The sequence below is a fragment of the Nelusetta ayraudi genome, unplaced genomic scaffold, assembly GCF_046127955.1.
Source record: "Nelusetta ayraudi isolate G7.1 ecotype Tasmania unplaced genomic scaffold, CSIRO-AGI_Nayr_v1 ptg000109l, whole genome shotgun sequence".
Taxonomy (NCBI): domain Eukaryota; kingdom Metazoa; phylum Chordata; class Actinopteri; order Tetraodontiformes; family Monacanthidae; genus Nelusetta; species Nelusetta ayraudi.
In genome coordinates this window covers 629,065-650,630 of record NW_027466159.1, presented here as the reverse complement: position 1 = coordinate 650,630, position 21,566 = coordinate 629,065, and the positions used below count along the sequence as shown (strand labels likewise).

The 21,566-nt window shown below is 48.4% G+C and overlaps 1 protein-coding gene across 1 annotated transcript; it reads left to right on the top strand.

Annotated features, from left to right (window-relative positions):
• Positions 1 to 1,605: 1,605 nt before the first annotated feature.
• Positions 1,606 to 20,821, top strand: LOC142903312 (hexokinase-1). The gene is made up of 18 exons (XM_076048870.1): positions 1,606 to 2,214; positions 4,807 to 4,969; positions 7,237 to 7,385; positions 9,860 to 9,979; positions 10,084 to 10,179; positions 10,401 to 10,500; positions 10,602 to 10,785; positions 10,942 to 11,097; positions 11,577 to 11,810; positions 12,335 to 12,639; positions 13,476 to 13,624; positions 13,914 to 14,033; positions 14,132 to 14,227; positions 16,273 to 16,372; positions 17,379 to 17,562; positions 17,665 to 17,820; positions 18,475 to 18,708; positions 19,529 to 20,821. Exons 1-18 carry the CDS (start codon positions 2,152 to 2,154, stop codon positions 19,671 to 19,673), a joined length of 2,754 nt encoding a protein of 917 aa, XP_075904985.1. The 5' UTR covers positions 1,606 to 2,151; the 3' UTR covers positions 19,674 to 20,821.
• The last annotated feature ends 745 nt before the right edge of the window (positions 20,822 to 21,566 follow it).

The window sequence follows — 21,566 nt, the reverse complement described above, 5'->3', positions numbered from 1 at the left end:
CGCCTCTTGTGATGTCGCAAAGGGCTGATCTCTATGAGACACTGGCTGGAAAGCAGATACCTTTGAGACTGGATATAGTTGCTGTGATTTTGACTTCAGAAAAAGCTGTTTATAATTTTTTTTTATAAAAGTGAATAAATAGGCTTTTCATTTTGCAGTTAAACCTTCAAATACCTCTGGCTTTTTGACTGGAGGATTCCTTTTTCTGCCGATAAAATAACTTCTTACACATAGTGGTGGAGCATCATAGTCCTCATATTAATGTTTTATTGTTAAAAATACAGAAAAGACACAACATCACAGAAGTAACCCTAATTTCTCAGTTAGCGAAACTTCACAAACTGAGAATGACAAAAGTTCTAAAACAATGCAGTTTTTCAACTTTAGTTGATGATAGAACTGGGACTAGAACTGGCACAAATGTGTGCGCGCGCGTGTGTGTGTCATGTGAAGGTCACCCTGAAGCAGCCATGACACCAGTCGGGGGGTGAGTGAGGACTGAGAGCTCGACCTTCTCTCACTGTTTGCAGTGAGGGAGGGTCGAGCTGCACTGCAGAGGAGGATTGTGGGTAAAAAAAAAAAAAAAAAATCCAGAGAGGAATCAGGAAGAGGAATCCTCAGTGGGTGGGTGGGGGCTGCACATCACTGAGCCGACACTGAGTGTATAGTGGTGACAGTGTTAACCTGAAAGGCCTATAAATACTGAGACTGTGTTTCTTTCTTTTTTTAAGAGAAATTTGTTGGACAGTTAATAAAGCAACATGTTACATATTATCAGTTACATATTTAACTTTTTTTATACATTAAATTTCAAATTGTCAAATCAATTAAGTTTTTAAGGTCAGCCATGCACCATTCCATGTTTATTGTTAGTTTCATTGTCATTCATTAATTTCATTCATTGTTTCATTCAATGATACAGCTAATACGATTAATCAAATAAACTGCACAGAGTTGATGCTGCTGTGAAAAATCTGAATAAGTAATTAGACTTTGACTTCTTTGAATCCATCCTGTAGTTGTTATGCTTTTGGCTTTGGTTGACAGATGTTTGCATAATGAGTGGCGGGGTTCTCACTCATGAAGAAAAATGTGTTAATTGGTGTGTGCTGTAGATAACAATTGTGTGGTTTGTGCTCCTCAGTGTACTTTTTAATATATACTTTTGAATAACACCTCCAAAATTTTACAACAATTAATATTCAATCTGGGTTTAAGTTGAATTTTAAAAATAAATGCAAAAAATGTCCTTATGACTGAACATTTTAGCATATTGATTTGTGTGTGTGTGTGTGTGTGTGTGTGCTGGGGCCTGCCTAAAGGCTGCAGCTGCAGATAAGGAAGGTGCAGTCACGTGACTCGGTGTCCAACCGCCGCTGATGCTGCAGCAGCCTGGACCTTCAGCAGATGCTGCGGCGTGACGCAGCGGGAACGGGGGCATCGGTGACGTCATGCGGGTCTCACAGCATGGAGAACGTGCGGAACGAAGGGAAGTCTCCTTCTCCTTTGGAGGTGCGCGTGCGCGTGAGGGCGAGCGAGAGCGCTGCAAGGGAGGGGGCGTTTTATCTTTTCTGCTTCCTGCTCCAGCTAGCGAGCCCACCGCCCCCTTCCCTCCCTTCCCCTCACGTCGCCCACCCTACGTCCTCTCCGGCACGTCCGCAGCTCGGCCAATCAGAGAGCTCGGTGGGGGCAGGGCTGCGCCGAAGCTCCATTCCGCCTGCATCCCCTCAGACTGGGAGCTAACAGGCTGCTTTGCTAACAGGCTGCGTGCAGCTCGGAGAGGAGGAGACGCGAGAGAGAGGGAGAGAGAGAGAAAAAAAGAAACCCTAGCGTGTGTGTCAGTGTGTTTCTGTGCCAACCAGTGTGAGTGTGTTTGTGTGTGAGTGTGTGTCTGTCTCCGTGTGTCAGTGTACTACTACAGTCGAAAGAGAGAACGCGCGTGTATCGCAGGCTGCCGTTCCCGCTCCTGAGGACTTTGTTCTTGTTCTTCTTCGTATTCTTCTCTGGACGTCGTCATCACCTTCAGCAGCCCACTTTTGGAGGACAGCAGCTAGCGGCCACACACTCACACTCTCTCTCTTGCACACACTCACACGCCCTCCTTCGACACTGTGTCCTAGCGGCTCCGGCGGCTGACAGACTCCCGGCAGGATGATAGCGGCTCAGCTCCTGGCCTACTACTTCACCGAGCTGAAGGATGACCAACTCAAGAAGGTGAGTGAGCCAGTGACCGGGAGCCATGATGGCTGTCACTTTATTAGGTTTGAGGAGGTGGATCTGGTCAGCCGGGGAGAGGGGAGGAGGGCTGGCAATTGTTCGACTCGGATGTCCTTGAGAGAGGCACCGCGGCTGGAGATGTCGATCGACCGGCGGGTGGCGAGTGTTTCCGGAGCGTTCGGTTGCCAGGGGCGGTGAAGCAGACAGGTGGCTGTGAGGAGGCTGGTTGGGGGCGGGGGAGGGAGTCGTGAGCTCCACGATCCCCGAACCGACCGCCTCCTCCTTTTCTTTACGGCCAAAAAGAGAGAGAGAGAGAGAGAGAGAGATAGATGCCGTAAACTCGGGGTCTGCGGGGTAGGGAAATGATGTCATGAAGTCTGCGACGCCTCAGCCGATCGATGCTCACGAGCTGCTAGAGACGTAAGGGGTGGGGTATGACGTCACGGGCACGCAGACGATGCCGGCCGGCCGCTGATGTAGGTTGCTGGAATTTTGCGACAGTTCCTTCAGGGGTCAACCATGATACTCTGAAAGGATGAAAGGTCATTTCCCTCCTCTGTTGAGGTCACTTTTTATCCTGTGAAAACAAGCTTAGCGTTTGTTTAGGATGAGCTGGAATTGCAGAGGAGAGAAACTGTCAAATAGAAACTTACACTCGAGCAATAACTGCAAATAATTGTTTTATAATTATTTCCACTTTGTAGAGAATAACTATAAATTATAATTATAGTAATAATTATTTCTATTTATTGTTATAATTATTGTTGTTGTATTATTTCTTCTGTGAAAGAAATGTTTAATTATTGTGTGCAATTTAATTAAAAGAAGACCTCCAGAGGTGCACAGTGGTACTGTGGGACAGACCTGGGCACACAGTTAGCATGTTAGCATGCTAGCTAGCTACCATCAGCTAAGATGCAGCTTATAGATCTGAAACGTGCTCTTTCTTTGAGTGACACTCTGCCCTTTCTGAGCTGATATGTATTTATTTATTTTTAGCAACAACTCATCTGTGACTCTTCGATGGCTCATTTGTGAATCTACAAATGCAGATTTTTCAATTTAAATGCACCCAACGGACGAACGAGCCGATGCAGCGTGCGTTGGTCGCTGCTGCTCGGAGGAAAGCCGTTCAGTCTGGGTCGTATTTTGCGAGAGCCGAGGCCACACGACTCAGCCCATGCTGTACATCCTGGATGCTTTCTCGTTTTTCTGAGCGGCCCTGCAGTCTGAACAGAGAGCGGCTGTGGCAGCGGCCTGAGGAGAGACTGTGTGTGCCGCGTCGACGGCTCAGAATAACACAACATGCTGCACGGTTATGCAACAGGCATGACAGGCAGCAAACAAACCCGACGTTCATCAGGTGTCGAGTTACCGACAGTTGCTCTGATTGGCCGGCCGATATTTCATCCTTCATCCTGCGGTCACCAGACACCCGGTGGCGCCTCAACGTTGCACTGCTTCTGCTGCAAACAGGAGGCTTGTTGTTGTTGTTGATATTGTTTCTAGCCAGCGAGGGATGTTTACAGCTTCTTCTGCAGGTTACTTCCTTTTTTTTCTTTCTAGATATCAGTGTCTCGTCGGCACATCTGATATCTTGCACGAGACGTACGAAACCTCAGGTGAAATGTTACCGTGACCTTGTGTGAGGCAAGTCGGTCGCTTGGCTGGATGGATGCAGACAAGTGTGGAGGTCGCTCAGAAAACGCCAAGAGCATCCGAGTCAAACTGTCAACACACTTTGTTGACGACTGCAACAGTTTCAAATTCTCAAGACTCTTTCAAAAAAAAAAAAAAAAATCCAGACTTTAAGTCAACCTTTAACTTTTAAATCTCAAAGTAATTTTTCAGCAGAAAATATCCAGACTCCCGACTAGCGTCTCCTAATTACACTGTTAGCTCCCGACTAGCGTCTCCTAATTACACTGTTAGTACATTTTAAAAATGCCTAACGCGCAGCACAGTGCTGCTTTGTCTGTGGTTTCATGCCTTTGTGTTTGATCAGCAGTGCTTTGCCTCGGGGCTGTTTGAGGACGTTTGTGTCGCTTTTGTTCAACTCAATCAGTGGAGTCAGTTTTTAATTAAAAGGCTCGTCTGTGTCCCAACACACAGCTGATGTCAGTAGTGGGAACAGAGGGAGGAAAAATATTTTAGTTAGTAGTTAGTTAGTATTATTATTATTAGTAGTAGTATTATTAGTATTATTATTAGTATTATTATTGTCTGTCCATCAGTGCAGTGATGCAAAGGGGTGGAGCCTGATGCTCAGACATTTTGATCGAGACGCTTTACAAACACACACGAGGCTTCAGATTCTAGAACAGAAACAAACATGAAAGAATAGAAGTAGTTGATAGAAAACTGCAAATTACCCAGCATGGTGCCCTCTGCTGGACAACCACAGTAAACGGCGACTGCAGGTTTAGCATTAAAGACTCACAACGACCAGTGCTGTTTTTGTGTTTATTTTATTTATTTATTTATTCTTTGGGGGGGTTGCAGTGCAGTGCAGTGCACTTCACTGTAAAATACCTCCTTGACCGCCGCTGCACTTCCGCTGACCTCCTGTGTCCTGCGTGTGCGCCTCAGATCGACAAGTACCTGTACTCCATGCGTCTGTCGGACGAGACGCTGAAGGACGTGATGAACCGGTTCCGCAGGGAGATGGAGAACGGGCTGAGCCGGGACACCAACCCCACCGCCACCGTCAAGATGCTGCCCACCTTCGTCCGCTCCATCCCCGACGGCTCAGGTACGGACTCGGGCTCAGGCACCTTTCAGGCTGCAGACCGTCCATTTCCAGCCGCGATAGGTGGCACCCTTGACAAGTCAGTTCGGAATCGAACTCGCAACCTTCTCGATGTGAGGCAGCAACGCTAACCGCTGCACCACCACGTCGCCAGACCAGCAACAACTGCAAGAAAAATTACGCATTCCTCAGGGCAGGTGTTTGCTGCAGGTCCTGCAGGTCTGTCGTGGGTTTTTGTCGAGATACTCAGCAGCAGGTTCCGTGGTAATCGGACACCAGCCTGTTGAATGGGCTCTGACCGCTGAAGACGAACCGAGCGGCTCAGAAACACTGTCTTTTTTAAATCGCAAAGGTTTGAATCAGTCGGTGGTGCTCTACAGGTGGTCCCCCCCGCCCCTGTGTGAGCGCCGCCGCTTCCTCTCTGCCACTCAACAATCTGCTGATGTGGTGAAATAGTCGGGCCGATTCTGGGACTTAAGCCTCTTTTTGTTGGATTTGGACTCGGTCGATTGGCTGCTGTAGGGGCCAGGCAGCCCCGGCACAGCGCCGGCAGCTGTTCCAGAGCCGCTGCGCTGCGTTTTTAACCCTCGCACAGTTGGATTAAATGATCCAATTTAACGCAATAATCCCGGCAAAGCCCCCTGCGAACGCACGACGCAGGGTGACCTGCCAGTTGTGCACCGACGTGGTCCGAACTCGCACCCTCAGGAGAATCTCTGCAGGTGGTCAGAAGAGAGAAGGATTCTGCTCAAAAACAGGTGTGTTTGGTAAATAGCAGGTAGTCGCTGCCAAGCTCCACCCCTTGTTGCAGTCCCAGGTTCCAATATGTACGGAAGCCCAGGGGGACCAAAATTGTCACAGCAGCAACTTAAAACCTAAACCATTCCACAGTTTCCTGGTTTCCAGAGCTCTGTGTGTCACTCTGCACCCCAGAAAGCAGTGTTTAGCCCGGTGTTTATGGCCTCCTGTTTAGCCCGGTGTTTACAGCCTCCTGCTGAAACGCTGCGTTTTAGACTCCAGAGGCTTTGTTGGACCTTCCACACGTTTGGAACAGGACAAAAAGGAGGGCAGAGCACGAAACTTGACGCTGGGTGTGGTCACTAGACAGGGAGACGTATTGGTGCCCTCCCCGTGTGACATCACAGAGGGTCCATTTCTTTCCAGAACTGCCTGGTGTAGCACAGTTTCTCGAGAGCGTAGCGAGTCGAAACTGCAGCTCCCTCTCTCCCTCTCTCTTTCTCTCTCTCTCTCTCTCTCTCGCTCACTCTCTCTCTCTCTCTCACTCTCTCTCTCTCTCACTCTCTCTCTCTCTCACGCACACACACTTACGCGCACACACACACACACACACACACACACACAGCCAGCGGCTCACAGCGACCGCAGCGAAGTCGTGTGGTCCGTCACCAACACCTCTCCCCCCGAGTCACGACTCATTCCGGGCAGGTCAACCAGACAAAGAGTCAGCCGGTGCAATGGAGGCTCCGCCCACCGCCGGACTGGTTTCCCCCTGAAAGGTCTCACGTCTGCCACTTCTCCGTGTCATCTGACCCCCCTTGCTGTTGCACTGATACCGAACCACAGTCAGAGGTCCACAAGGATTTAATTAGACTGATGAGATGCTGCCAGAGTGCCAGAAGGACCAGACGTATTTTCCAGACTGGTCCATTAGGTGGCGCTATTGTTATAATGTTTCTTACTATTATTTTTATTATTATGACCAAGTTTTATCATTTTTTACATCCCTCAGGTTGTTGACAATAAGGTGGGACCTTATCTTTTAACCTATTAGCTAGGGATGCACCGATACCAGTAACAGGTATCAGTACCAACACCAGGGATGAGTACTCAAAACCAGTATTTCACAACCTTTTTGAGCCACGGCACATATTTTACATTAGAAAAATCACACGGAACACCTGATGATCCACACGGCACACTAATGTGCTGCGGCACAGAGGTTGGGAAGCACCTCTGAACTACTATACACGGATATAGTATGTGCTGATACCACAACACCGATACCGATATGACCGTTATGTTACATTTTTGTTCGTGCTGCAGTGAAACCGTTGACAGTCGCCCTGTTCTAGAAACACATGCTGAGGGATTCAAATAACAGAATATATGTAGAAAAATAATAAATGAATCAAAGTAATTCTATAATGTGCAATGAATGTCCTTAAGTACTCGGTATCTGCTTGGGTATCCACTGTTTGTTGCCGAGCTGAGCCTTTCGCCTTGTATTTGTTGTTTCTCCCACCCAACAGAAAAGGGCGACTTCATCGCTCTCGATCTCGGAGGGTCGAACTTCCGGATCCTCCGGGTCAAAGTGACCCAGGACAAGAAGCAGCCGGTCCAGATGGAGAGCCAGGTCTACGAAACTCCCGATGACATCATCCACGGCAGCGGCTCCCGGGTAAGAACGCCGGTAGATTTTAGAATCTCGTTGCCCGGAGATTCTTGACAGATCGGAGAGAGCGAAACCGGCGGCGTTGACCTTTGGTGACCCTGGCGGGGAACAGCCGGCGCTCACAGTGAAACCCGATAACCACAACACGGGCCAGACAGACGCTGCTCGATGAAATATGACGGGCGCAGCTGGCCGGAGGGGCGATGGTGTCCGACCACCGTCCCGCGGCGCCCCTAAAGAGACGCTAGTCTTTGTGTTTCCAGTGATAAACTGGACAAACTGCTTCATGGCGTCATGGCAAAAAGAAACGCCATGATGCCGTTGATGGCAGACATGAGGATTTACAGGACGTTTATATTGGAGACAAAACAACATAGCAGCAGGTTGATAGAATTGATCAATATTGGTCATGAGGGTCAAATTAAACTCACTCAAACTAAAAATGTTAATTTTGTCTCCATTGATAGTTTACTCTTATTGTCTTTTGTTCAGACGAATAAGTTGGGATGTAAGGATGTTAGCGGCTCGCCAGCTCCGACCGTCTGCCCCCTCAGAAGCGTCATCCGACGTGCTGCTGTCACTCGACAGCTAAATTGCGAAATTTATCCAAACGCACCCTCGCGGAAGCAGGAAAAACAGTGTTGACGAGAGGGCTAAATTTTGCCATCACACCCACGAAAATAACCCCATGAAGAGTACACCCCTGCGACAGAATTAGCATGTCGTAAAATCCAAGATCATGGAAAGCAGAACTCCGGAACGCAGTGGCAGGTATTCTCAAATCAGCCAAACTTCCACAAAGCAACATCACCAAGGAAGAAGGAAAAGCAAGAAACTCACTCAAACGGGACAAAACATTCACCATCCTACCATCCTACCATCCTACCATCCGGCAAAGGCAGAACAGCGGTTATAAGGGACACGGAAACATATGAACAACAGATGCAAAACATGTTAGGAGACAGAGACACGTACGACATACTGCAGAAAAAACCCACAGAGGAAAAGGAAAGGACATTAAAAACACTTCTGAAGCCGCTGCTGGAAAACAACATAATAACAAAGGAGGCATACGACCACCTCATACCCACAGCCAATGTCACCCCACAGATATGTGGAACACCAAAAATACATAAGGAGGACACCCCACTCCGCCCCATAGTTGACTGCATCCGACCACTCACCTCTGATGGAGATGTTCAAACTCCTCCTTGGTACAACAGAACGCCACTGCAAGAGCTCAAAAGAACTGGCACAAGAACTCAGTGACATAACCAAAAACGATGGAATCGTCATATCACACAATGTCATTTGATTATTCACCAAAACCCCTGTAGACGTCACTTTACGCATTGCGCCAGAACACCTCAAGGAAGACCGGAACCCCCAAAAACGCACAAACCTCACAGTTGACGACTCTCTTGATCACTCTTTTGAATTCCGTGGGCAAATCCGCCTATTGTCTGTTTAAAAACACATAAGGACGGACAGACAGGAGGATTCGCCACTTGAGACCCATTATCTGCGAACATAAGCAGTTTGTTTTTAATGAAGGACCTGTAAACGAAAGCGATCAATACAGCACCCACTCACTGTAAACCCACACTCTGGAAACGATACGTCGATGACATACTGGAGAAAATAAAAACCGCCCACACACACGAGAACTCACTAATTATCCGAGGCAGAATCGACACCACCGGTAATATACAATTCACACAAAGAGAGGAAACAAACTGGACAATATCATTGATATCATTTTGTTCCGGAGTCAATATATGCAATGTCATCTACGAAATACCGTGCAAGTCTTGCAATAAAACATCGGGGAAACAGGGCGATCATTCATAACATGGAAGAAGGAATAGAGAAAGGAATGCGAGGAGACAGCGGGGAGATTCACACGGACACATAAACAAACACCGGAACCAGAAAACCTAAAGTCGGCCATCACGGATCATTGCAGGAGAAATAACCACACTGGGGACTGGGACAAGGGCAAGATCATCACATCTGACACCAACAAATTAAAACGTAAGATAAAAAAGGTCATCGAGTTCAGGAGGAGGGAGAGCGGCACTGTCAACCAGGACGAGGGGGCTGCACACCCTCTCGCACACCTGGGATTCACTTCTCCAGAGACCGTCCAAGGCAGAGGAGGTGCGGCCGGCTCAACGGGCTCCGGTCCGTCGAGTCGGCCAGCATGTAAATGACACGGCAGCAGAATCTCGGATGACGCTTCTGAGGGAGACTGGAGTCACAGGTGAAACTGTCAAGCAGGTAACATCCTTATAGCCCAACTTATTTGTCCGTAAAAAAAAAATAAAATAAAATAACAGTGAACTCACTCAAGGTCACGACATCCAGTCTCCGTAAAATGTTTTTGTCACATTTAAATAAACGACAGAAATCCTGAAAAAAGATGAAAATCTGTCCTGTCCTGTCTTGTGTTGTGTTGTGTTGTTGCATTGTGCCTTCAGCTCTTCAGCCACGTGGCCGACTGTCTGGGCGACTTCATGGAGAAGCAGAACATCAAGGACAAAAAGCTCCCTGTGGGCTTCACCTTCTCCTTCCCCTGCGCCCAAACCAAACTGGACGAGGTGAGGGGACCAACAAGCACGCACATAGCGAGTCGGACAAACAACCAAAAAAGCGACACGGTGAAACAATCGCAACAACAACCTGTTTGCGTTTTTTTTCACAGGCGGTTCTGCTGACGTGGACCAAGAAGTTCCGAGCCAGTGGCGTGGAGGGCATGGACGTGGTGCAGCTCCTCAACCGGGCCATCAAGAAACGTGGCGTGAGTGTTTTTGTCGTGCCCCTGGATGGCGCCGTTCTAAAATAAGCAAACAAACTTCAGGAACCAAAGTGGTCAATTTAAAGCAAAAAAAATATGAGCACCAACTATTTTAGTGTTACGGTTTGAATACCTGAACCTTCTGTCAATCGGGTAAAAAATAAAGTCCCCTTTCACTTGTTTGTGAGATATGTCTTGCGCTGAGCCCTGATTGGCTGTTTCAGGACTACGAAGCTGACATCATGGCTGTGGTGAACGACACCGTCGGCACCATGATGACATGCGGCTTCGACGACCAGCGCTGCGAAGTCGGCGTCATCATTGGTAAATGAATGCATGAATAAATGTCGCGTCAATGGCCGCAGTTGGACACGTGGGGGCGCCAGAGAGTTGTCCCTCACTGCCCCGGTGTGTCTCCTCTGCAGGGACGGGAACCAACGCCTGCTACATGGAGGAGCTGCGGCACATCGACCTGGTGGAGGGCGACGAGGGCCGCATGTGCATCAACACGGAGTGGGGGGCGTTCGGGGACAACGGCTCCATCGAGGACATCCGCACCGAGTTCGACCGGGAGATCGACCGAGGCTCCGTCAACCCGGGGAAACAGCTGTGAGAGACGCAAGACACACTTAGAGATTTAGTGGGAAGATCAAAAATGATCAACGCCGTTTTCAGCCAATTATCTTCTTCCGTGGTGTTTAAGGCCTTTGGGGTCCGGCCCGTCTCATATGTCCTCCCTCCCTTCTGCCCTCCCTACCCCTCCAGGTTTGAGAAGATGGCCAGCGGGATGTACATGGGCGAGCTGGTCCGCCTCATCCTGGTCAAGATGGCCAAGGAGGGGCTTCTGTTTGAGGGGCGGATCACCCCCGAGCTGCTGACCAAAGGCAAGATCGAGACCAAGCACGTTTCAGCCATCGAAAAGTGAGTGTGGACGGCCGTCTGTCGCTCTGCAAGACAAAACAAAAAGGCAGTCGGGCTGAAATTCAAATTTGCCGATTCACCACAAAGCCTTCAGCAGTTTTACCTGAAATCGTCTTCAGAGTTCTGGCGATTCTAGCTTCAGTCTTGTGCTCACAACTCAAGTTTTAATGCTTTTGAAGCTCTTGTCCGACACGCGCGCGTGTGCGTGTGCGTGTGCGTGTGCGTGTGTGTGTGTTTGTGCGTGTGTGCGTCTTTTATTTAATTTCCACATTCACCCGTTTCACATTATTTTGTTTATTTTGTGAATTTGTCCCTATCAAATACACCATAATAATCATGATAATAGTAATATAAAATATTAATAAAAAATACAATTATGATGGTAATGGCACATTAGCGGTAATATTGATAGTAACAATAAATCTGATATTGCAATAATAGCATGCGAGTTGAAAACCCTCTGTGTCGTGTGGCTCTAGGACCAAGGAGGGTCTGAAGAAGTGCATGGAGGTGCTGACCCGGCTGGGCGTGGAGCCCTCGGACGAGGACTGCGTGGCCGTGCGCCACGTGTGCGCCATCGTGTCCTTCCGCTCGGCCAACCTGATCGCCGCCACGCTGGGCGGCATCCTGTCGCGGCTGAAGGAGAACAAGGGCGTGGCCCGCCTGCGCACCACCGTGGGCATCGACGGCTCCCTCTACAAGATGCACCCGCAGTGAGTGCACGCCGCCACTAGCCTAGCTTAGCGTCGGCTCCACAAGCAGGTGTCTCAAAGACCACAGCGGGTGTCGTTAAACTGCAGATCAGATGAGTTGAACTGGGTTTAGGGTTTAGCTGTGGTTTACAGCTGAACCAACCACATAAACTGCATGAAGTTTAAAAGGGAGCGAGTCGAGAAACACACACGCATGATGAACATCCAGCAGTTTTAAAGAAACCTAAAAAAAAAATTAAAAAATTGGTGCTGTTTTTTGTGTGTATTTCAAATATGTTGCAAAACAGAACTCGACATCGCTAAGATGACAAACAAAGTAGTTCAACCATGAACCATGAAACAAAACAAAAAATGTTACAAGTTACAACAAACATTTTAAAAATTTACTCAGTTCTTCCACAACTCATCATCTCCACAGTCACAGTTTTTTTTTTTTGTTTTTTTTTTAAAGATCTGCAGCCACTTGCAGGCTCAGAACGTTAACCCGCGACCAGCTGTGACCACCAACCCTCTCTCTTCCTCAGGTACTCCCGCCGCCTGCACAAGACGGTGCGCCGCCTGGTGCCCGACTCGGACGTGCGCTTCCTGCTGTCGGAGAGCGGCAGCAGCAAGGGCGCGGCCATGGTGACGGCGGTGGCCTACCGGCTGACGGAGCAGGCCCGGCAGATCCAGCAGACCCTGGAGCAGTTCCGCCTCAGCAAGACGCAGCTGCTGGAGGTGAAAAAGCGCATGAGGGCCGAGATCGAGAAGGGCCTGAAGAGGAGCAGCCACCAGGAGGCCACCGTCAAGATGCTGCCCACCTTCGTCCGCAGCACCCCGGACGGATCAGGTGAGCAAAAGCAAACACCGGGTGTCGACATGCGGCTCCGCTGTCAACGGAATGTTCGCACGCAGCATTTTGAATGAGCTGTTGGACAATTTTACCTGACGAAACCTCATTTTTCTCAATTTCAAATTCAGCAGTCCCAGCCCGGACCCCTGAGCCTCTTCCAAGATGTTTTGCACACACTCCGATAACGTCCCATTTGTCTCAAGTGTTTCTTCCAAGCCCTCCAGTCTCACAGCAACAGCTTCATTCGCCCGGCATTAACACGCTAGCAGCGTTAAAATCGCTACAAGGAGCGAAAGTTAAGAGGCAGAATCACTGCCTTTTAAATTTGGCTGCCAGTGAACAAAACACACAAGCAGAGCACGGGGTTAGCAGTGGTGGCTGACAGTTTATCGACACGATTCAGCGGTTCTACTTTGCAAATAGCCGTAAAGCTAAAGTTGCTTGAGGTCACAATACACTCGCAGTCTTCATAACTGTTTTCAAATATTGCCGTGGCCGACTATTCTCTCGTCGTCCACCGGCCGAGTCGAGGCCGCCTCCCTCCTGCAAAAATCCACATTTTGCAATGGGAGGGAGTGCAAAATCAGTCGAGTCAACCTGTGTAATAGCCACTGTGACCCAAACAGTCACAAATTCACTGTGCTTTACCTTTTGCCCGAAATCCGAAACTCTTCCACACTACTGCGAGCAGAGTAAAATATCACCCTGTTTTTTCTTCGCCGCTAATTAAAATAATCAATACATATCGATGGAGCGATGTTGTCGCGCTCCCCCCCCCTTGCCTCCTCTGCCCCTCTCTCGACTAACGGGATGTGTTTATTTTCCCTCTGCAGAGAACGGCGACTTCCTGGCCCTGGATTTGGGCGGCACCAACTTCCGAGTGCTGCTGGTGAAGATCCGCAGCGGCAAGAGGCGCACGGTGGAGATGCACAACAAGATCTACTCCATCCCAGTGGAGGTCATGCAGGGCACCGGAGAAGAGGTGTGTCAGTAGGATCATAATTATAATAACATAATAATAAAAAATATAACATTATTATTATTATTATTGTTATTATTATTATTATCATTATCATTATCATTATTATCATTATCATTATCATTATCATTATCATTATTATTATTATCATCATTATCATTATTATTATTATGATTATGATTATTATTATCATTATCATTATCATTATCATTATTATTATTATTATTATCATCATTATCATCATTATCATTATTATTATTACCATTATTATTGATAAAGTGTCTCTCCTCAGCTCTTTGACCACATCGTCCACTGCATCTCCGACTTCCTGGACTACATGGGGATGAAGAGCGCTCGGCTGCCGCTGGGCTTCACCTTCTCCTTCCCCTGCCACCAGACCAGTCTGGACGCGGTACGCTGGACGGCGCACACGGCAGACGTCCCGTAAAGTGCCGCGCAAAAAAAAAAAAAATGTTCCTCAAGGTTGTCGCTGTTCCCGTGTGTGCACAGGGAACCCTGGTCACCTGGACCAAAGGCTTCAAGGCCACAGACTGCGAGGGCGAAGACGTGGTGGAGCTCCTGCGGGAAGCCATCAAGAGGAAGGAGGTGAGCACAGGCAAACAGGAAGCGGCTTTTACTGCCGCTGCAGGTGGAACAAAGGGAGGGTTTCGGCAATGTGGGGGAATGTTTTGTTTTTGTTTTTGTTTTTAAATTGCGTTGGAGAGAACAAAGAGAAGAACGCACACCTGTCAAAGATCTGACTTAGCGACGGAGGCACGTTATGCAAATGCACCTCAACCTGGCAGCTCGTCTAGACTGAACTCCACGCAGAAGCTCAGGGTTCCAGTCAGTCACAACTGAGATACAATAAAACACAGTCCCAAGCCGTCAGCTCAGTTGGGCAGATATTTCATTAAAAACACATATAGTTGTTATAATGGAGTCCAACTGGACTGGTTCTTGCGATCCAGTTGCCCCAACTTTAACCCCTCCACTTTAAGATGACCTGGATGACTGAGAACCTTCAAAGACGCGTTGATATTATCGATTGAAGTCCGAGAGATTGAAATGCAGTCTGGCCGAGTCCCTGATTCCCAGTCTCGTCACTGCTGCTGACAGTGGGGGCATCCATCAGAATGGCCTACTCACTCCCTCACTCCCTCACCACTGACGTTTCTTTGCACTGATTCCGCTGTTTCAGATGGAGAACCCTGTAAGTATTAGCTGCCTGTGATTGGTTTTCCAGCAGGTAAAAGACGCGTGTGGTGATGATGATGATGATGATGATGAAGATGTTGAAGATGTTGATGATGATGTTTTAGCTTGCGCTCGCATGTCCTTAACACTTCTCGTGGGGCTGCGGGATGGGACGGGGAATCGAGCTGCAGAGTTGACTTGCAGTACCGAGGCCGACCTGAGGAGGCCGCTGATGCCTGAACTTTTCTGCCTGAAATAGCATCTCTTCAACTGATTAGAGTTGCATGCGATTTTGGATAAGTGTTAAAATATATATCACATCATCCACTTTGATATTCAAGACAAAAAAATCTCGTCAAAACGTGGACTTTGTCCAGAACTTTGATTGACTTGTGGTCATTTTGCAAGGATTTGTAGGATTTTTCTGGACTCCCCAGTAGGAAAAGCAACACAAAATAACTCTGCTGGTCTTTCATGATTTTGGTTCAGCAAAATAAAAAAGTCCATCCATCTATTCGTCCTCTATACCTCCTTCCTCCTGCACTCAGGGCTTTAGGGGTCTGCTGGAGCCTACCAAGATTAAAGAAGTGAATAAAAGATGATTTACCCTGCTGGAAAGAGAGAGGGAAGTCACCCTGACCGCTTGACCTCTGTTTCATATTCCCCCTGTTTCATATTTTTTTATTTAGAAAATAAAAAAAAGAGCAAATTAATTAATTAATTTCATTTTTTTCTTTGTAAACATTTTATTTGACAGGGACCATGCAATCTAACATAGTTACAGGGTTTCAGCTGATGAGCTGCATACAGAGTTTGTTGCTAATGCTAATTCCCAACTGCAGTCCGCGTCCAGTCCGCTAAAGCTAACACACGGCGTAGAAAGAAGAAGCGTCTTAAATGCAACGTTGACTCTCACTTCAAGACGGTCGGACATGTTTCAAGCTCTGACAGGCTGCAAAAAAAAAAAAAAAACATGTGAAAACTAATGGTATGTCTGTGTGTGTGTGTGTGACATGCACGAAAGGCTCAGGGCTGATTTACCTGTGGGAGAGCTTTTGATCTGTGAAGAATGTGACAAGGCCGCATTGCCATGTGTGTGTTCGCGGGCGCGTCTGTGTGTGTGTGTGTGTGTGTGTGTGTGTGTGTGTGTGTGTGTGTGTGTGTGTGTGTGTGTGTGTGTGTGTGTGTGTGTGTAAATAATCCTCTCAGTCAGCGCAACTTGTGGGGACGGCAACTGAAAAGCAGCTGTGCGGTCTCGTGCGGAAACGTAACACAGCCAGCGAGAGAAAAACCAGCGCATGACCTTGATGCAAACGTAAACTTGACCTTGAGGAGAGGAGAGGAGAGCAAAAGCCCGTGTAACAGCAACTCTGTGTGTGTGTGTGTGTGTGTGTGTGTGTGTGTGTGTGTGTGTGTGTGTGTGTGTGTGTGTGTGTGTGTGTGTGTGCCGGCAGGAGTTTGAGCTGGACGTGGTGGCCATCGTCAACGACACGGTGGGCACCATGATGACCTGCGCCTACGAGGAGCCCACCTGCGAGGTCGGCCTGATCGCAGGTAGCCACGCCCACTGGCCCGCCCACAACTCTCAACACGCCGGCAGGAATCCAGAGGGGCGGGGAGGGGGGGGGGCTGTATCTGACACGACTCACATCATTTCTACACTGAACAGTTTTATTTTAACAACGTTGTCCCCACACAGTGACGTTTCGATGGACTGATCGTCTTTGTTTCATCTCCGCGGCCAATCACGCTGTGTTTTTCTCATTTATCCTCCACTGCTTTTTACATTTTAGACACATACTGAAGACATGCTGCCAAATATATGGAATTCTGTAGCTGGGAAAAAATTTAAATGAATATTGAAATTAAATTACTATTCGTTATGTGAAGGGCGGCTATTTTGAAGAAACTATTCATGTTGTTATTATTTTGTTTTCTAGATAATTCCAAACGTTTTCGTTCATAGTTTTGATGCCGTCATGAAGAACCATTAAGTGATGGGGTGTGTCCACACATTTGACTGGTAGTGTGTGTAAAGCAATGAAAACAAAAGAAAAAATATGTAAAACTGTACATAGAGACACACAAACACAAAGAGGGAAAACGGGGAAACAATCCATTTTTATTGCTCACATTAGTTCCGTCGTGTTTTGGTGCACCTGCTGTCTCATGACTTGGGTTGCTGAAAGCAGTTTTATGTATTTTATTTTATCCATCCATTCAGCCAGCCATTTTAAAGACCTGCTTCGTCCTGCACACAGGGTTGTGGGGGTCTGCTGGAGCTATAGGGGGGAGGCAGGGTGACACCCTGGACAAGTCGCCACAAAGAAAGACGAACAACCATTCGCTTTCACACACACCTGCGGTCGATTAAGAGTTTCCAATTCACCCTACATGAATGTTTTTGGACAGTGGGAGGAAGCCAGGGAGGGAGAACATGCAAACTCCAGAGGCACGGGAATCAAACCCACGACCTTCGCGCTGTGAGGCGGCAGCGCTCACCACTGCGCCACCGCGTCGCCCGTTTTATTTATCCATGTCATCGATTGTGTCCGGTCAGGGACGGGAAGCAACGCCTGCTACATGGAGGAGTTGAGGAACATCGAGATCGTGGACGGCCAGGAGGGCCGCATGTGTGTCAACATGGAGTGGGGGGCGTTCGGAGACAACGGATGCCTGGACGACATCCGCACCCAGTACGACCAGGCAGTGGACGAGAACTCGCTCAACGAGGGCAAGCAGAGGTGGGGGAGCCGCTCTGAGTGTGTGTGTGGGGGGGGCTGACCCCTGGTGCCCCTGATGACACCGCCTCTGTCTGTCTGTCTGTCTGTCTGTGGGCCCGGCAGGTACGAGAAGATGTGCAGCGGGATGTACCTGGGTGAGATCGTCCGGCAGATCCTCATCGACCTGACCAAGCGAGGCTTCCTGTTCCGAGGGCAGATCTCTGAGACGCTGAAGACCCGGGGCATCTTCGAGACCAAGTTCCTGTCGCAGATCGAGAGGTGAGGTGGGCGGGGCCAAACGCGGGATTGGAGGGGGCTCATGAAAAGAGCTTTTGGTTTTTTTGTTTTTTTTTTTTCCTTCTTTAAAAGTGTCAAAAAGAATTCCTGCGATGAGAAGAACTTCTCACCTCCTCTGGTGATGGAAGTCCACTCCAAGAAGTCCAGAACATCAGAACTTCCTGTCTAATCAACAGTTTCTCCAGGCTTGCCATAAATTTAGCTGATCTGGCCTGTTTAGTAACGTTGTTGTTATTATTATTATTAAAAAAAAAAAAAAAAAATTATTTAGCTCAATGTTCCTTGTTTGGTAAAGGCAAAAGTTTCCTTAGCAGTTTCGATCAAACACTGCAAAAATACCAAATAAAAATGGATGCTAGTGTTCTGAAGAGCAAGAGGAGGAGGGAGGGGGGATAATGAGAAGAGGAGAAGAGGAAGATAAGACAAAGAGGAGGAGAAGGACCAGGAGGAGAGGGAGGGGGGATGAGGAGAAAGAGGAGGAGGAGCAGGAGGCTCCAGCCTGACGACTCCAGTTGATCCCCACTTTAAGCCCGGCTCAGCCCCCCGGCGGCAGCTGCAAGGTATCCGGTGACCCTCCTGCTGTCGGCGCTGACCTCTGACCTCTCCCTCTCCCTCCCCTCCCACCCCTGCCCACAGCGATCGTCTGGCGCTGCTGCAGGTCAGGGCCATCCTGCAGCAGCTGGGCCTGGACAGCACCTGCGACGACAGCATCATCGTCAAGGAGGTGTGCGGCACCGTGTCCCACCGCGCCGCCCAGATCTGCGGCGCCGGCATGGCTGCCGTGGTGGACAAGATCCGCGAGAACCGAGGCCTGGACCACCTGGACGTGACCGTGGGCGTAGACGGGACGCTCTACAAGCTCCACCCACAGTAAGAGCCGACCAATGACGCTTTAGAACAGTTGGTTTCTTTTTTAACCACAGGTGTATTAAGATAACTAGATATGGGATTCAGGGATACATTTAGCAGTGTCTGTAACTCTCAACATGCATCAGGACGCATCAGCCAATCAGAACGAGAGGAGACACGGCATGTGATGCGATGTGGGAATAAACTCTTTTCTGGGGATTTTCTGACCTTTACAAAAAAAAATATTTGGAGATTTTAGATTCTTCAAAATCTGCAATAGAAAGAATTCTTATGAACTGTGTTTCAGGTCAAAGGTCATCCTATCAGCTGTTTTGCAGTCCTTTTTTATTTTTTGCATTGTGGTCTATGAGCGGGAAAATGCTCTTTGGGTTCTTGTGGGATTTTTGGCTACAATACCTCGAGTGGCCACTGGGGGGAAATCGCTGCACTCCCTTATTGGAAGTCTGAAGTCCGCCTGAACCTGGAAAAAAAAATGGTGATGGAATGCAAACAATGATGTGTTTAAACAAGGTCAGCGTAACAGTGAACGACAGAAGACGCGTTAGTGATGCTACGGAAGTGGCGAAAACTCACAGGAAGTCAATACTTAACTTAAACTAAAGGTTTGGGTGAGTCTGGCTGACAGAAAGGAATCGTATGTATTGTATCGTGGCCTCTGAGTTATGTGATGCATCGAGTGATATGCATGTATGTAAAGTCACAATGCAGAGGCCGGACTATCACGATACATATCGTGATACATATCGCGATATTCCGACGGAACTCGCCGGCATCTCACGACGTTCCTCTTCTCGCTCTCTCTCCCCGCAACCTCCGGCAGCTTCTCCAAGATCTTCCACCAGACGGTGAAGGAACTGGCCCCCAAGTGCGACGTCAACTTCCTGCTCTCGGAGGACGGCAGCGGCAAGGGTGCCGCCCTCATCACGGCGGTGGGCTGCCGTCAGCGGGAGCTGGAGGCGCAGTGAGGGGTCTCTCCCTCTCGCCGTGGTCTTCGCCCGCCCGCCCGCCCCACCGCTTGGCTCCACCCACCCTGCTCACCCTACTCACCTCACTTTAGCAGCCATGACTCCACCCCTGCCCCAGGGGGAGGGAGAGAGAGAAAGAGAGAGAGAGAGAGAGAGAGAGAGAGAGAGAGAGAGAGAGAGAGAGAGAGAGAGAGAGAGAGAATCCACCGCCCAGATATTTATTTATGCTGCATCATTTCCATGTTTGTATATTTTCCACAGCGGCGCGTCGCTAATCCGATAATTATTAAGGGAAAAAAAAAATTGCTCCTTAGGTGTGCAATATGTGTGTATTGCTAATTTTATTTTTATATGGAGGCAAATATATAATTGTATTTATATAACTGAGGCCACTTTGAATCCCGGAGGTCAGTCGGGGGGGTTTTGCACCAGACTCGAGGAAATGTCTGTACTTTTTATATGCCAGTTACAACTGCAGCATTTAAATGTAAACTTCAGAACGACGAAGCTCCTTCTTCCCTTTTGTTCTTGTTTTTAACGCGGGCGCCGCTGGGTTCACCTACAAAAAGGGTGTGTGGGGGGGGGGGAGGGGGGCTGGTCCTGCCTGCGAAGGTCGACGCGAGTCACAGCCAGCGAAAGACAAAACTAACAAACAAAAAAACAAGCATCCTCATTTTGTGTGCGACACGCTTACACAGCAGTGCTCACCCCCTTGTGTGTAACTCCTCGCCGTTGTCGTGCTCCGAGCGAAAGTGTATTTTCAGTGTGCGCCGCCGTCGCTGTTTGTGAGCTACTAAACTTTTTTTGGTGTTGTGGTGAATCCCCACTTTGACTCGAACCTTGTATCGGGAGGGGGATCCTGTGAGTGTGTGTGTGTGTGTGTGTGTGTGTGCGTGTGTGTGTACCTGTGGCCGAGTGTCAGTGTGTCCGTCTCTATATGACTTCGTTATAGCTTTCAGTGTCCGACGCTCCGTGGAGACTGCATGCCTTACATTAAGACAAAGGAGAGCACTGGATCATCTTTTCTTCTCTCCCCTCCTCCCCCCACTGCCACCACCTTCTTATTATTGTTTTATTTTTTACATCTACATATAGTTGTGATCAGCACAGTGAAAATGTGAACTCATTAAATTTATTTTGTTGTGGAATACGTGTTGGTGTCTTTCTTGGAGGAGACTTTAAAAAAAAAGAAAGAAAAAAAGACTGCTGGGAATTGAACCCACAGCATTGTTGGTGTGAGGCAGCTGTGCTCAGTACCACTGTGTTGCCCCGAGGTAATAATAATAACTGAAATGAATCAAAATGAAGGTGATGATTGATAACCATTAACCTTAAAAAGATTTTTTTGTTGTTGTTGTCATTTTTCAAACGTGAGTGACATCCATTAAAATTCACAACCTGAAATTTAAACTATAAACTCAAGGGCAAGACAAAGAATTCGCGCCCGCCCACGCACGCACGTGCAGTGCATGTGCTCTTCAGGTCTTTGTCCTTGAGGATCCCGGCATCATCTGGAGTCAGAGCCGCTGCCAGCATCCATGAAGTTCCGCCGCCTGCAGCCAGGACTCACAATCACAACAACGCTAAAGCGCGCGACCTCAGTGACACCACACACACCTCACCGTGTGTCCGTCAGCTCACCGCCTAACTCACTCGGTTAAAACAAAAAAGTGCATTTTTTTTGTTTTTTTTATCATGTACAACGGATGCGAGTTTGACATTCTTTTGTTACGGCGGCTGTCCGTCTGTGCGCGTGCGTGTCTTGGCGCGCGCGCGCGATCATACATAATGTCTGCTGCGAGTGTGCAGGAATTTCTGTCCCACTTCTGCGCGCTGTGTGAACACAAAACACGAGTCAACACCTCCGCCAAGCTTTCTTTCTTTTTTTCTTCT

Bases quoted from the DNA above. Each gene is read 5' to 3' on its own strand.
- LOC142903312 (XM_076048870.1), top strand. From the start codon at position 2,152: ATGATAGCGGCTCAGCTCCTGGCCTACTACTTCACCGAGCTGAAGGAT. The intron at 9,980-10,083 runs GTGAGGGGACCA...TTTTTTTCACAG, and splicing joins CCCAAACCAAACTGGACGAG to GCGGTTCTGCTGACGTGGAC. The intron at 14,034-14,131 runs GTACGCTGGACG...GTGTGTGCACAG, and splicing joins ACCAGACCAGTCTGGACGCG to GGAACCCTGGTCACCTGGAC.